Below are 16,664 nucleotides of genomic sequence, written 5' to 3' on the forward strand. Positions count from 1 at the left end.
ATCAATTATGAGGGTTAAAGCAACAACATAGCTGATTCTAAATCAGATTTTGTGCCTTTCGCGCTCTCTTTGTCACAGCCTTTTAGCCCGTTTTGGCACTGTGGAATGCGTTTAATGATCAGCCAATATATTTACACAAGCAAACATAAGTGCGCATTTGATTCACAATGTCCATCTGCATCAGTTAGCCCATCACTCCTGTATGCATCTCTTCATCAAACCTATGCGAGATTCTGTGTTGACTCAAACAATTACTCTATTATTCCAGTGCTCCTGGAGATGAGTGTAATTGAATAAACCAAGGGAGGGTTTCCCGCTTCACCAGTTGAGGTGAAAGCAGGCGTGATCTGATGTGTGAAGTGCATCTAGCTACGTAGTTTCATGCTCCGTTTGGCAATATTGATCCTATTTTCAGTCATGGAGGAATTCCCTTGTCTCTCTGTGCTGAAACTGATTGGTGAGGGATGAACTCTGAGTTGAGGCCAGTACAGTTTGGTTTAAACTTTTAAAGTTGTGAAATCTCTTACTCACCTCTGTGCCCTGTTTATCATGAATCAAAGTTCACAAGGTGCAGTGGGTGCATAGCACATAGGCCTTATTCTGCTTCATTAAGTAGGCATAATAGCTCGGTTTTTATGGACCTGGCATAAATCTGACTACAGAGAAAGGTCTTGCTAACCTTGTGTCTGTGTGCTTATGGTGTCTGTTTTTCAGAGCAAAGCTGACAAAAGATCTAACCTAACTAAACTGAGTGACATGGTCCTATTTTCAGCATCTAAATAATCAAGTTTAGGACTCAAAGAGCCAAAACACACTTATCATATAGGCTACTCTTAACATATTCCTGAGTAATTTTCCCTCCCTTTCAAGTGCTACTTTTTGTTTTACTTATGATGTTGTTATCTAAAGAATATCACACATCTGGGTTTTGGCTCAGCACATATGGTTATCAGTATGAACAGTTTCATAAGACTGTAAAATATTCACTTATAGCCGTATATATGTATATATATATACAGTATATATAATTTTTATCTCAAAAAATGTGTCCTGATATGACTGGCAGAAATGTCTGCCACTAATTAAGTCTGATTGAGCCTACATTTCCCACATAAAAACATGTTATCCTGGTTATGATTAGTACTGTAACCTTTGACCACAATACCTTCTATGGTGATTTTCCTTAGTACCATACTTTATTTATTTTGCCAGTGATGTGACTACAGTCATATGTAATGGCGTCAATATCAGAAAAAAATTATATTCTGTATTCAAGGTACTGCAAAGTTTGGCTGTGACATTTTGGTTGTAAAGGCTGGCAGCCTATAGCTATAGATATGTTAGCCAGCCGATAATGAGCCAGCTTGCTCTGTTGTTGCTGAGCTGATGTCAGAGTTATTCACCACAATGTTCACTGGCAGCTAAATCAATAGAACAATTTATCAGTTGTTAGAAATTTGAAGCAAATGTATGGTTACATTCAACCCCAATGCTAAAAGTGAAACCAAGAAGAGGCCACAATATAAAAGGGAAAAGTTTTCACACGACAGGCCCCAGCGAGGATCGAACTCGCGACCCCTGGTTTACAAGACCAGTGCTCTAACCACTGAGCTATGGAGCCTGTTATACCGCCCTATACAATAAAATAACTATATCAAGGTGCTCCTTTGATAATATTCCGGAAGTATTGACACTGCTTGCTGTACGGGACCATCAAACGACGAGTTTAACACTTCTCTGTTGACCAGCTAATCGCAAGTATCACGTTGGACTTGTCTGAGCAAAATGGCAGTTTTCCATGTACTTCTGAGCTGGACCGCTCAAGCGCTGATGTTTCTGTTCTTTCTGATTTTCATCGCGTTTCTTGGTTACTGCTTGTATATTAAACACATTCATATGAAATATGACCACATACCTGGGCCACCGAGAGAAACGTAAGTTAAGTGGGACGTTGTTTAGTTTATGCTAACGCTAATGTTTCTTGTTTTCTTGTCAACGAACTAACGTTCGACAGTTAAAGCAGATGTGCTGACACTACCTGACACTTTGTTTCTGTCCTCCTAGTTTTTTCTTCGGACATTCAAAGACGCTTTTGAGGTTAATGAAAAACGACGAAATTATACACGATAAGTTTCTGGAATGGTAAGCACAAGTTTCACGCATATGCGCATATGCGGTAGACAAAGGTAAATAAGTTAAACACTTAAGTAGTAATTGAAAAGTGCAGCGGGGTCCAAGTGACCACCAGTATGCCAATGCAGTAACGCATACCTGTATAGGCTTATAACATGTCATAGTTTATTTTTATTTTTCTGATATTTATTTTTAAATATATACATTTTATTTTATGTCGGTATGGCCTTGCTTTTTGAACAGAATTTGAACATGTTTTATATAATTCATAAGAATGCAAAATGAAAAACGAAGATTCCTATGTTGAACTGTAAAATTGAAATGTTCAATAAAGTTTGAAAAAAAAATAAAAAAATAAAAAAATACCTGTATAGGCTGTATAGGCTATAGATAGCTAGCTTTTCGATGTGTCGGTTTTCCTTTGTTTATGTTGTTTGTTTGTATTCCTTGACTACTCGTCGTAATGTATGAAGTATATTTTTTCAGTAGTTATTCTGAACAGTGCACCTTCAGTTTGGATGCAGGTTTGCATGTATAAATATGAATGTAGTATTTGCAAATCGAATTTATAACGAAGTTGTCATTTACAGGACCGAGACCTATGGGCCTGTTTACAGGTTAAATTTTCTGCATTACGTGACACTCGGTGTCTCCTGTCCAGAGGCGACCAAGGTAAACATCTCACCTCACAGTGGGATTTGTGTAACCATCAGTTGCATAAGCATTACACAATAATCTGTGTAAAAGTGCACGGATAGAAAGATAGATGGCATAAGTCAAAAAATGTTCCAACTATGTTCCCTCTTTTAATGCTTGTGATTTCAGGAAATCTTGATGTCCCCAAAGTACCCCAAAGATAAAATAGTATACAAGAAACTCTTCAACCTGTTCGGTCAAAGGTAGTTATCAGAATATCAGATGCGTTTTAGCGTATACATCTCAGGAATACAGATAATGTACCATGTTGTCAAACTAGCCTAGCAACAATTTAGCAATAATAATAATTGTGTAATTTTTGATACTGTCGATATATTGAATTCCTGAACATACTTTATCAAGTAAGATGCAGCATCCTAGACTGTTCTACACTGATCATTGTTTTGTGATGATATACTAATAGTTTGAAAGTATTGTGTTGATGCCTCTCTTAAAGGTTCCTCGGTAACGGCCTGATAACAGCACAGGACCACGAGCAGTGGTACAAACAGCGCCGGATCATGGACCCTGCGTTCAGCAGCTTGTGAGTTATTTACTCATCACAAAGAGACAGAATGGACAATCTACTCAACATTTATTTTATTTACAGCGTTTACATTGTCCAATTACAAAATTTCTGTGGAGCTTTGCAGGTATGTCATGTCTATGCTATTCCACTGTCTAAAACTATCGTTTCCAGGTATTTGAGAGGTCTAATGGGCACCTTCAATGAGAGGGCAGAGAAACTGATGGATAAACTTTCGGATTTTGCTGATAGCAAAACAGAGGTCAACATGCTCCATCTTGTGAACTGTGTTACCCTTGATGTTATTGCCAAGGTAGTGTGTCATAGTTTGTTGTACGGCTTCCTCTGCAGTTCCCCCGACCCAAGTTTTTCTTGAATGTGAAGAAAGCACAAGCTTATCACAAAGGTTCATCCAACCATGTTGTAACTATCTTAGTATATATGAATGTATGTCTGTTTCCTTCATAACTCTCAGGTTGCTTTTGGTGTGGATTTAGACCTGCTGAAGAATAGTTCACCTTTCCCCGAAGCCATCGAGACATGTCTAAAAGGAATGGTGCATTATATCCGAGACTTGTTTTTTGAGGTATGACTTCACTGCAAGTTTGTATGGGGTTCATATTGTGTAAACCTCGTAAACTGTCAGACATCTTAAAATCTTGCATTTCCAGTTCAAGCCAAAGAACAAACCGTTCATTAATGAAGTGAGGGAAGCTTGTCGCCTGCTGCGCACAACTGGAGCACAGTGGATCCATGAAAGAAAGACTGCCATGCAGAACGGTGATGACGTCCCCAAGGACATCCTCACGCAGATCATCAAAACTGCTGGCAAAGGTGATCATCCCTAAAGTTCAGATTTAATTAGATTAAATAAAAACATTTAAATAATCCTGTTTTGTAACAGGGTAGTTGCAAACAATACGGTCTAGACAAGACAGAGCATAGATTTTAAAATATTGAGTGTTGAGAACAGCATATCAAAGAAAAAATAGCAAATAAAAATAGATATAGCAAACAAAATAAAGCATAAAACATTCATCATCACATATCCATATTATTACACCTATTATCACCTGTTCACGAATGGATACACTATATGAATAGATGAGACACGTAGTATGTGAATGTTAGTGCCTAAATATGCACATCTTAATGTGGTGTACTAATTGGATGCCTATAAAGGAGATCAGTCAAATATTAGTTTACATGTTGATTCCATTGTCTTGTTATTCCAGAGGAAAGCATGACTAAAGAGGATGAGGAGCTTATGTTGGACAATTTTGTGACTTTCTTCATCGCGGGTGAGTCTCTGTTCTGCTTTGGTGTGTGAACTACTATACTGAAGACTAGACCAGACTAGACTGTGCTTCCTTTGTAGCACAAAGTAAGATTAACAAAATTTCAATAAAATGTCAGCTGTATACAGGTTTTTCTGCAAGGAGCCTGGTGGCACAGTTTGATAGACTACAGTTTTGTAGTGAAAGTGTTCACCAAAGGATCTGTGTATGATTTAAGTCCTGAATTGTTATTGTTTTTAGGTGAACTCGTCTGTTAAGTGTGGGACTTAACAGACGAGTTCACTTCTTTCTGGTTCAGAGATAAAGAATACAGTCACTTTAATGTGTGTTGTTGATCCACGGTTGCTCCATTTGAAAGTAATGCTGATTCATTTTTGTCTTTTGTAACTTTTTAGGGCAAGAAACAACAGCTAATCAACTTGCATTTTGCATCATGGAACTGGCAAGAAATCCTGATATACTAGAAAAGTAAGAACTAATAATGCAGTTAAAAACTGTTTCATAATATAGCTGCTGAATGACAGTTTCTTAAAATGTGTTGTTTTTTAGGGTGAATAAAGAGGTGGATGATGTCCTTGGGATGAAACAGGACATAAGCTATGATAACCTGGGGGAACTGACCTACCTCTCACAGGTATATGTCATGACGTTGGGAAGACTATGGTTCAGCATTTCAGAAGTGTAGTTCAGGCACATTTACATTCATTCGTTTATTTACCCACCAACTCTCAGTTTGCCTATAAGTCTTTTAAGTCTTAATGAGGAATGGAACCATATACAGAGAACAGGGACTTGTCTTTAAAATGTTCAGTGTGCTTCAATTATTTTTTAACCAATTGACCCAAGACGTGCACCTCACACTGTAACCTCACCCAAGGTGCTAAAAGAGACACTGAGGATTTACCCGACAGCTCCAGGCACGTCTCGTGAGGTACATGAAGACATGGTCATTGCTGGTATCCACATACCTGGAGGAGTCACCTGTTTTGTGAGTCATTCACTTTTGAATGTGTTTGTAGGCTACCTCTAAAGTCTGAAAGTGTGTGTCCAACCCAGAAAGGTTTTATAGTGTTTCTATTTTATATACGTAAAGTACAATGACACTGTCACTCAAAAACACAGAACAAAACAAGACATTTTTAGAAAAAATAACCTTCTCTCAAAATGTTCAATAAATTGCTCTGAACTTCAGTTCAGCTCCTATGTGACTGGGAGACTGGACAGATTCTTCAGGGACCCGCTGACATTTGATCCAGACAGATTTCACCCAGATGTTACCAAGTAAGTTGCATTCAAAGTCTTGCTGTGTTAGAGCATTGTCCCAGATGAAAGTACGAAGTGCTCGGCATTAAGTGAAGTTGTGTCTTATCTGTTTAACAAGGCCTTATTACTGCTACTACCCCTTTGCCCTTGGTCCACGCTCATGCCTGGGACAGAACTTTGCTCAGGTGGGTGGTGGAAAAAACAGTCATAAATAATCAACATGTACACTCACGACATATATAAAAACACTGGATGTGTTTTCAGATGGAGGCTAAAGTGGTGATGGCCAAGCTCCTCCAGAGGTTTGATTTCACACTTGTCCCTGGACAGACCTTTGACATCCTGGACACTGGCTCACTCAGGCCGAAGAGTGGAGTGGTGTGCTCCGTCAGACATAGGAATTACAAGAAATAGAGGGCCACACTGTATTACAACATGACACAACTGGCCCAGACTAGCTTTTTGAATAACAGCCAGAAACCTCTAATGCTGCCAGGTTGTTTTATTACTTTTTCAGTTAATGTTTTTAATCATTTGCAAAGAAAATACTGCAATGTTTTAATTGAATACAATTCATATTCATATGAATGTTTGTAATGATTGTGATTATTGTTGTTTCCAAACAGTAATGGGGATGTGGGAAAACAAATTAGCCACTTTTTGAGTAGATTAGCACTTTAATCTGCTGGAACTGACATTTTAGTTCTGTAATTTCTCTTCCTCTTTTAACTCTGAGCTAAAATACTGGATATATCATTTTTACACAAATAAAAATAAACCACTCAAATTTAATTTTGTCTTACACATCTTTTTTTTTTTTTTACTGATGCATAAATAATTTATATCCTGTTTATCACTTTAATATACTGGTGATGGTTTCAATGCCTGAAAAAATGATTTTATTTTGTGCTCAGTATACTGTGCAGTGATTTTTATGTACTCAGCCTTCTGTGTTTTGGGGCAATACTGACAGCGTACATCAGGGGGGCGCTCTGACCTTGCAAAGAAATCTCAAAAGCACCTGTTAAGATACAATTTTGAGAGAATTAACACTCAAAAGTTGTCAATCATCTAAACTATCTAATTTCAGGAGATTGTCAGCATTTTATGCAATAAAATAAGATTATTAAGTGGTGAATCAAGTTGTAATAGAAAATTTCTATCAATATGTGGGGGGATTTAAGTTTTTTTTTTTTTTTTTAATTTTGAAACAGTTTATTAATTGGGCCAATTACACGATTAACAAAGAAAAACTATTAAATAGCATTTGCAAACAAAAGTCTAACATGTAAAGCTAATGGCTGTTATAAGTTAGAAAACGTTTTAATAAATGTGCTTTAATGTAATAATAGAATATGTTTTATTATACATTTTAAAAAACATGTCCTAAGCCGTTCAGTGCTCTGTTATCATTTATTTTAATGAATAATATTTTCCCGGTCCTGAACTTGTCTTACTGTTCCTTTAAGAGGGCTGAGCCTGTGCCTTATGAGGCTTCACCGCACTTTTCATCTACCTGCTGCCCACTCCTCTCCCACGTCTTGATTGGCCGTCTTGGCCGAAATCCTCTTGAATGATTTCAAACCCGAGTGTTTGGACAAGGAGGAGGGGGGTCCGCTGCTAATTCCGAGCTGACTGGGTGGAAAGGCTTGAATCCTCCGTCCACCGACGTACCACCTAAGTAGAAGAGGCTTATCCGAGGAGCGTTGCTGACTATAGACGCGTTCAAGAGGGCACCGCCGGTAAAAAGAAAAAGAAAAGTGGGCTTTCATAGCATAGGTGTCGTGTTTACTCGACCGTTCGCCATATTCGCGTAGAATTAAGATCAAAATTTCAGTTTGTTGCGTTTTTCCGTTTCCCATCATTTGAATGGAGCGATGTCCAGCGGAGACGGCGCACATTGTGATGGGACGCGGTGTGTTGTGCTGACAGGACTCGGCGGCAGGGACCAGGACCTGATTGAAAATCACTGGTAATCATTTTAAAATCATGTGTTTTCGTTGCTGACGGAATGTGAATACCAGCAGTTGTTTCCGAGATTCATAAAGGATTTTCCTTTCAAAGATTAGTGAGGGCATTCAGTTCGTGCTGGGGTTGCCATAGCATCACATTAATAGTTTCCCTTTCATTATCGGCCTGTTGAAAAGGAGGGCATAACGATACTTTGATGTTTTGGACCATGTATTCATTTTTCAACATAATTCCGCAATTGAGGGTTTGTTAAATGAGTTTTGAGAGTTAATTTTTAGCCACCTTTTTAAACGAACTGAGACTCATAGCCAAGATAGTCATGGCTAAAAATCCGTCCGAGGGACAGAAGGATGACCTGAGCCAGCTGACGGACGAGGAGCTGCTGCGGACCAGCAAAGAGGAGCTGGTCAGGAGATTAAGGAAGGTTGACAGTGAGAAAATGAACTTGATGATCGAGCATGGAAACATGATGAAAGACATCAACCGGAGGCTGCAGGTGCACCTGCACGAAATCAGGAACCTGAAGGAGATTAACCAGAAGCTGCAGGACGACAACCATGAGCTCCGGGAGCTTTGCTGCTTCCTGGACGACGACCGACAGAAGGGCAAAAAGCTGTCCCGAGAGTGGCAGCGCTTTGGCCGCTACACTGCCAGTGCCATGTGGAAGGAGGTGGGCGCCTACATGATGAAGCTGAAGGAGCTGGAGGCCAACCAGGAGACTGTGTTGAGGGAGAACTCTGAGCTGAAGGAGATCATCCTCATGTTGGATGAGGAGAGGAACGGAGCAGGGTCCAGGAGCTCCATAGACAGTCAGTCCAGTTTGACCAACCTGAATGGGGGCACCAGCACGGTCAGGGATGTTGGGGACGGGAGTAGCACATCTAGCACAGGTAGTGCTGGGAGCCCCGATCACCACAATCACAACCACATACACATACACAAGACCTCAGAGAACAGTAAGATGGGCCCCACCATGAGGAGGTCCATGGATGACCTGTCAGCACCGCACCACCACAGGAGCATCCCAAATGGACTTAATGGTGAGTACACATGGGGTCTCCACCTTTTTAACACGTCTTGCTGTCATAAACAGCACCCAGACTTAACACAGTTGCCGACACAATGCACATCCAGTCCAACCAATCAGGCTTGATATGTTCCAAAATCATAGCTCATTTAACACTGGTGAAACAATCATTTTGATTTTATTTCTATCTTTGTAACTAAAAGTCAATCTCATGGGCTAAAATGGATAACTTCAAGTTACCCCTGATTTTTTAAAAGCTGTCAGACAAGGGACACAAGTTGTTGCTCCTCTGAGGCCTATGAAGTTACATTTAACATTTCTATGTAGGCTAATTGAACTTGCCGTCTGACCAAGACTAGTGGCCTATTACATCTGTATTCCTCTTCTTGGTTTCAGTGCTCTTAGATAATACAGTCAGGCTATGTTGCATAGTGACCATGTGAGTGTGATTGCACTGACAACATATGCTGATCAAAATTGCTGTGAAGGATTAACATGGGGGGTCTTGGCTTAATCTCACTGTAAAGTCTTGATTGGAGACACACACACACACACACACACACACACACACACTCACACAGCATCCTTAAGTGGCCTTTTCAGTCCCACGCAACCCCATCATTTGAATTTGCACTGATTTAGGTCACTGCACTCGTGGTCCTCAAGGAAGAGGACTTATCTTAATAGCTTTTACAGGGGGCTCAAGCAAATAGATTTTTTTTTTTTTTTTTTCAGGCTCGTTTGCTGATTATCATTGTTGTCGTTGGTTGTGGAAGAGCACTTGTGTCTGCTTAGGGCCCATTTGAAATGCATGGCATGTGACCAGAAATCAGTGTCCCTGTTTTAAGACCTAAATACACGGCTGAAAGCTGCAAGCTGGGATGAAAATGCCATGATGGAACAGGAGGACACTAAGCCTCGTTTAGCTAGCACATGGGCTGATAACTCGCCATGATCTGTTTGGTATGGGGAATAAACTGTTTCATAGGCAAAAAAATCCCTCATCTAGCTGAAACTTAAAATTTTTTTTATTTTTTATTTTACCCTGATTTTATAAGGACAGGGCGGCAGCAGCATGTTGGAGCTCAAAGCAAGCAGCTTCAAATCAGATCACATAGGTCACATGTTATCCATCACTCGTTCCTGGAATTGTACGCTCTGAAAACCGTGAAGGTAACAAATACAAAAGAATGGAAGCACGCATGAGAGAGAGAGTCAAGAGTCGAGGGAGCCCTTAATCCGGAAAAACACACAAATACACTCATGATAACACTCACAATTTTTGGCGCTGTTTAGCTCTCATTATGTAACATCAATATTGTGTCTGCAGTGGCCTAGCACCTCTCTAAGCTGCTGTTTTGCGAGATGTGCGTGACATTGTGTGCCCCTGAAGCTCTGGCTCAGTGTGTTCATCACTGACAATGATGCGCAGATACACAATAACACGCTAGCATGGGAACGGCCCGCTTCACTTGGGAGAAGGTTTATTATTTCATTGTTTCAAACCAATGCATTGCTAATGAGATCGATGTTATCTTGTCCTAAATAAAGCTGAGCATCACAAATCTTTCTGGGTTTAACATAATTGCAAACAACTCCATGTGGAAAGAGAACAGAGCTATTACTGACATTACCTAAGATGTCAATCGATAAAAACAAACACAAAGCAATACTACATTGATCTCAATCTACTATTTCACAAGTTGGATGACTGTACCCAGGAGCAGTGAGATCAAACAAGTGGTTCATCACTTGTATCAATAAATAATTCTCAAAACCGTGGATAGATAATGTAATTGCTCACAGGTTGAAGCTAGCTTGTACAGGCCTGACTAGTAAGAAAATAGTCTTCTGCTCCAGCTCCAGATTTACTCGATTGGCTGCTTGAAATCTGAGTGAAGTGACCATGTTGCGAGGTCAGGTCTGGTCGCGGTGTGAGGTCTGCAGAGTGGCTTTATTTAATGCTGTCCAAATGCCAGTGGCTCCCCCGGGCATTTAGGAGACAAGCTCGAGGATTGCCGCTCAAGTGCTAAATGAACAGCATCTGTCTGGGTGCCAGACACACACAGATGGGAAGAAAGGAGGAGGATGAAATGAATTTGGTGTCCTGAGAGTAAAACCAAATTGTTTGAGCTAGAGGCTTGTGTTTCATACCATTTTAGTCAAATTTTACATTTTGTCATCTTTTTGGCTAATGCATCTCTGGAACATTTCCATTTCTTTAGAGGCAAGTGGGGCACTGTGAGAGGAGTGTATGAAAGGGAGCCCAGCAAAGGGCCCTCAATGGGTCTTGGTGGTGTTGGGGGAGTGGCTGAATGGCTGGAAGGGGTTGGCTGGGAAGCTTGGGGGTGGAGTGGTGGGGACTGTTGGAGGGCATATTGAGCTCAAAGGAGGCTGCGTTTCGGAGGCATCCTGCTGTCTGCTTAATTGAATTTCTTGTGCGTTGACACGGCTGACAAACCCCCACCCCCCACCCGTCCAATTCCTTTGGGGATACAAGCTGTGTGTGTGTATGCATGTTTACTTGGACGGGGTGTGTACCGTAATGCGTTAGGGGAGCAAAGGCTTCTGTTCTGAACAAAATAAAAAGACAGAGCAACAGGGGCTACATTGAGTAAACTACCATTGTGTTTCATAACTTATAATAGTGACTTCTATTTCCAGACTTCTCAATGTCTGCATTCATTTTTGGTGGTCTGAGCCCCAGTCCCGTCAAAGACTGCCTGAAATATGATGCTGTCATAGAGAACCTGCATTAGGCCCCCCTATAATGCGACACAGACTGAGGAGAGCCTTATGAGATCAAGACAAAGTGGCCAAGTGAGACAGAAAAGTGCTGCTTTGACATTGTCCATATGAGCTGATAAAGAACCTCTCTGCAATAATGTTGTTGACCTTTAACAAACCCTTACACATTCCCCCGGCCTTTTAGCTGCCAAATGGCTTTAAAGGAACAATATTGTTAACTCAGCAGATACAATAACCACAGAGAGCAAGGTTTCTCAGACTTGGCCGGAGAAAAATTTTGCTGACATCTTATAGCATTAGACCGGATAGAATAGCATCTCATCACCTCTTGCTGTGCAGTGGGGTTTTATTTCCCATAAACTCTGACCGAATAGCAAGCCACCTTGACAGTGCTAACCTTTGAGAAAACAGAGACACTGAATCCGAAATGGAATAAGCTGTCGCAAATTATTAGCTGTCGCCCGGTCCACTTTTATTCAACTTTTTGTGCAATATGAACTGCTCCACACAAGAGGAATAGTTCACAGATCGTTATAGGACAGGAGTACAAATTTAACAAATTTAAAATGCAAATGTATTGTCCTGTTAGTGACAAAGTTAGCAGTTGATAAGTAACAATTTTTTCCCCCTCTTCATTATAACTCCTTATTGAACAGAGTTTAGTACAGTCCTGAGAACAAGATGCCAGGGAGAAGTACATACAAAGCACTAGCATGTCCTGGCAGGTTAACTTGGTAGAGGTTAGCTTGCTAACTGCACCAAGTAGTCCACAGATAGTCACAATGTGGCCAAGCTTCTACAGCCAAGTACAAAGGAGAGATCATTCTCAGACCTCATTAACTCAGTTTTTTTTCAGTCCATCCAGATGCCTGTGGCTCTCAGAAACCGGTCAGATAGGTTAGTGATTCACTGGAGATTAGGAGCTTCAGCACAATGCATCAGTTTGAATCTGATTTATGTGTTGCCTCACATTAAAGGAGACTGCTTGCACTGGCCACCTACGTTTTATTGAGTAAATTGTGCCCTCCTATGTTTAGTCACTCTGCTGAGTCACACTGTAAACCTTCCCACTTAGGCCCAAATTATGTTCAAATTACCTAATTAACTCACTAAGAAGTGGTAAAATTGCATGGTTAAACTGGGGTCTTTATCACCTGGCCTTTTTGTGTGTGCGTGCGTGCGTGCGTGCGTGCGTGTGTGTGTGTGTGTGGTCTAATATATGAGGTGCTACAGTGTGTGTGAACTCTTATCCTTTCTGAGTTAGAGGCTTTACTCTCTGTCTCACTCTGTCTCTCTTAAGTTTCCTTTACTTTTACCCTTGGGGAGTGACGTGACCTAAAAGCTCACAATGAAACTGTAGAACCAGCCCTACCAGTTGCCCACCAGTGTGTGTGTGTTACATCATGGCTACGCTAATTAGTCAGTGCCATAGTATTCACATTCATGTGTGTCGAAGGCATCTGGTCGTATTCCATTTGAGGTGAATTATCAATAAGCTTTAAAAGTATAGATGAAGCATTTCATTCTCAAGAGTACAGTCTTGAATTAAAAGACCTACTGGGGTCACTTTTATGAGAAAAAAAAATCAAACTTCCTGTTTGTTTACATCACTGCAAAATCTTTGTCGTTACTTTTATTCCTTCAAAGAAAGAGTCAGGTTTTCAGTGACTTTTGTTTTTTTTCTAGAATAAACATCAATCAATCACAGCCAGCTAGTCAAAGTCAGCCTTGGCATCTCTCTGTGTGAGCTCCTTTCTCGTTTCAAAGGAAATTGGAGGATCAAAAACACAATGGTGTTTTCCTCTCGGCTGTGGTTTCAAGTCATTGTGCGGCATGTCTGTGAGGCTATAAACGGCAGTCTAGGCAGGAATAGGATGTTTTCTGTAGCTGATATCCTGTTTGTCCACGCTCAGATTCATGTTTCTGTTCTCCAAGATGCTGACTTCATTTCTTGAACCTTCCCTTTGGTTACATTTGTACCTTACTCTTAAGGGCGGTACCTCCATGGTGTTAACCAGTGATCAAAACTGAAAAGAAAGCCACAACAACCGCTCTCGGCGACTAAACTGAAAATACAGCTCTGAGATGATTAGAATTGCGAAACATTAACAGGATCACATTATGTCATGTTGAAACATGTAGAAGTTGTTTTCCTATTTAAAAACTACTGTTCCGAAAGCAAATGCTGACATATAATTTCTTTTAATGTTTTTTGTAGTTTGCAAATTACTCCCAAAGGCAAAGAACCAGGCACTATAAATGCTCTTTCATGAAATTCTTCTGGTGGAAATTTTAATGTTTTGAAATTAATTTTCTATAGTGACTGAGTTGCATCAGGTAGGGTTTGAGAGTACTGTTTCTTTGGCTTGCGTTTCCCAGCACCCTGTCATTGTGAGTCCTGGTTGGCTGATAAAGCAGATAATGGAGTGAGACAAACGCATATAGGAGAACTCCTAGCTGTGTACTGTCAATGAAAAGCCAGCCTGTCAGGATGTCCCACATTCCTGGGTAAACAAAAGAGGAAGTGGGTCTCTCTGCTCTTAGTGACACAGCAGGAATGGAGACTGCAAAGAGGAACAGGAAGATGGAAAATGAAAGTTGTGATTGGATGAATATATTGACTATATTGGTGATTGGCTGATTCCATCGTCAGGCCAGTCAACCGGAGCTTGTCCAGTGGTAGTTCAGGGGGCCTCAGGGCCTCTGTGATACGGTAGCGCACTCAGCAGGATGGTGTAGTAGAAAATGCTTGTACAAATCAATAGTGTTATGGGGGGGGCTATACGTTTGCAAAGACATTTAGGTCTTTTGGCTTGCCGATTGCTTCCGATTTAAAACCAAAATGTTCCAAAATAGGTGTATTTGTATTCCTCATTGCAACAAGCTCTTCCAGAATTATATTTGCTGAAAATGGCATGTGGGGAATGAAGACTCCCTTGCCCCTGCACGAACATTTTGGTAATCGCTGGTTGTTGGATTGAGCGTGGACAGTTAGAAAATTTTAAAAAGTGTGTGTGTCTCTAGTTCATTTTTTTTTTTTTTTAACTTTTACCTTCCCTGTCTTTCCTTACCTGACAAACTCCACTTCTCCAGTCTTCCCCTCACCACCCATCTGCATCCATCTTTCTCTTGATTCCTGTGAACCTGCTTTCTGATCCGCTGTCCGTTCATTCCCATCAACACAGCACTCAGCCGACAGAATGAGGTTATTGAGCCAGCGTGAGTCTTGTGCACACAGTCATGGACTCACTGTAAGAACTAATGCAGTGCCTTTTACAAAAAAAATAAGTTTTTCAACAAGTTGTACCTGCTGTTACATCTGTATGGTCACCACTGTTAGACTGTATGAAAGTGCCGCTGTTTTGTGGTGTCATATCCGGCAAACAATATATGTTCTTACAAATATTTAGGCATTTTTAGCTCCCTGTGTCTCTCTCTACATCTGTGCTGATGTAAGTGGATGTCCTTCTTTTCTGTTCATTGGGCAGTGGGCTGCTGGAGGGGCTGGGTTGCTCAGTTGCCTAGGCAACAGCAATGATCAGTGGGGCGAGTGGACGGCGCCCATGCTTAGCCTCAGAGTTACTGAAGCGGAGGGAAGTAAAGGATAGGGGGATGGGGATAGGTTTGGGCATGGCCGGCCTCCATGCCGGTTGACCCGTGCAGAATGATGCCAGCCAGAGTGAGGTCAGCTCTGTGTGTGTGTGTGTGTGTGTGTGTGTGTGTGTGTGTGTGTTGCTTCGAACTAACTCACGCATTAGAAACAAAAAGGGTGTGGTCGGAGTTGCATACTCATTTTCACTTATAAGGTATAAAAATAAACAGCTTTACCTTCAGATTTTGAAACCTTATTTGAGCATGGGTTATTTAAAGAAGCAGAAAATTGTACCTGACATTTTTACAGCCTGACAACTTCACCAGCAAGTTAATACTCTTGCCACTAATTAGCTTGTTATCACATAGCTGTTTTTTGCTTATTTGGTTAACCACTTATTTAGCTAATCACAGTATATACTAAATGCTACCTTCCACTTGGGGCAGTTCAACAAGTTATAAACCTCTTATAAAGTGGTTAGGGTGAAAGTGATGGTTATTTTTTTCACATCCAGCAGATACGAGCAACATTAGCATGTAATTGGAATTGTGTTTCTGTCCTCCTAGTGAATACAACACCACAACTTAGTATTCTTTTAGTCCTGTATTTGCTCTCCACCAACTCCTAAAGGAAAACCAGTTAGTTCTTAAGTCTATCCATTAACTGTTTGGTGGTAGGCAGACCGTATACAAGCTGTTTATCAGAGACATATTGCTGAAACCAGGTCCCTGCTGTAATTGAAAATAATGCTAATGAGAGTGGTGAGAATGAACCAAAACAGTAAAGTTGCATGCCATTAAAAACAATGAACAATGACGCTAAAGGTACAAAAACCTATGTAGAGCTGAGGAGTCAGGTGATACGATTCTGTTGGTTCACATAACACTTGTAACACACTTAAAAATAATGATTATAGCAGCTTTAAAGAAAAAAAGAAAGAAGAATCTTGTCATTTCTTGATATTTTGTTTTCTGGCCCTTCCACATCTGATATAGACTGACAGATTAGACTTATTTGTTATGTTACAGTTGCGAATATCCCTCTTAAAAATACACACATCTATTGTGGTTGAAGGTAAGCAAAGTGGACTAGACTCGTTTTAAATAATCCCTGAAAGAATGGCTTCTCAACGTAGCTTGCCTACAGTGTATGAGGTTCTAGCAAAGACATATCCTTTGCTCGTTCTCTACCCCATCGTCAGCTTGTCCTTAACTGACTAAAGTTAATTTTATTGAGAGGCACTGCACCCCTGGCAAGACCCTTATTGATCTGTGCCGTATATCAGATGGGATGAGATCTAAACAGCTGATTAAGATGCAAAGGACAGACACGGGAGGGGATTCAAAAGAGTAACTGGGTTCAGTTACAAAAACCCCATCTGGAGCTGCTCCATAAACTCACTATCAGCAG

The 16,664-nt window shown here is 40.7% G+C and overlaps 2 protein-coding genes and 1 non-coding gene across 6 annotated transcripts in view; 2 read left to right on the top strand and 1 right to left on the bottom strand.

The window, feature by feature from the left end:
• Positions 1–1,548: 1,548 nt before the first annotated feature.
• Positions 1,549–1,621, bottom strand: trnat-ugu (transfer RNA threonine (anticodon UGU)). Its single transcript has one exon. It is a non-coding gene; the product is annotated as a tRNA-Thr (tRNA).
• Positions 1,622–1,705: 84 nt separating this feature from the next.
• Positions 1,706–6,708, top strand: LOC130187591 (cholesterol 24-hydroxylase-like). Its single transcript, XM_056405317.1, has 15 exons — positions 1,706–1,934; positions 2,065–2,142; positions 2,724–2,805; positions 2,959–3,032; positions 3,287–3,373; positions 3,530–3,668; positions 3,831–3,941; positions 4,027–4,189; positions 4,591–4,656; positions 5,049–5,121; positions 5,203–5,287; positions 5,531–5,641; positions 5,846–5,934; positions 6,035–6,101; positions 6,181–6,708. Exons 1-15 carry the CDS (start codon positions 1,786–1,788, stop codon positions 6,328–6,330), a joined length of 1,524 nt encoding a protein of 507 aa, XP_056261292.1. The 5' UTR covers positions 1,706–1,785; the 3' UTR covers positions 6,331–6,708.
• A 708-nt stretch (positions 6,709–7,416) lies between these two features.
• Positions 7,417–16,664, top strand: part of ccdc85cb (coiled-coil domain containing 85C, b) — a 46,823-nt gene continuing 37,575 nt past the window's right edge. For 2 of the 4 annotated variants that reach the window (XM_056405318.1, XM_056405319.1), the window contains exon 1: positions 7,417–8,927. In XM_056405318.1, the coding sequence (XP_056261293.1) occupies positions 8,207–8,927 (721 nt within the window). In that variant the 5' untranslated portion in view covers positions 7,417–8,206. The remainder of the gene's footprint in view (positions 8,928–16,664) is intronic. The other 2 variants (XM_056405320.1, XM_056405321.1) reach the window with 1 other exon arrangement.

The sequence above is a fragment of the Seriola aureovittata genome, chromosome 19 (assembly GCF_021018895.1).
Source record: "Seriola aureovittata isolate HTS-2021-v1 ecotype China chromosome 19, ASM2101889v1, whole genome shotgun sequence".
In the NCBI taxonomy this organism is placed as follows: Eukaryota; Metazoa; Chordata; class Actinopteri; order Carangiformes; family Carangidae; genus Seriola; species Seriola aureovittata.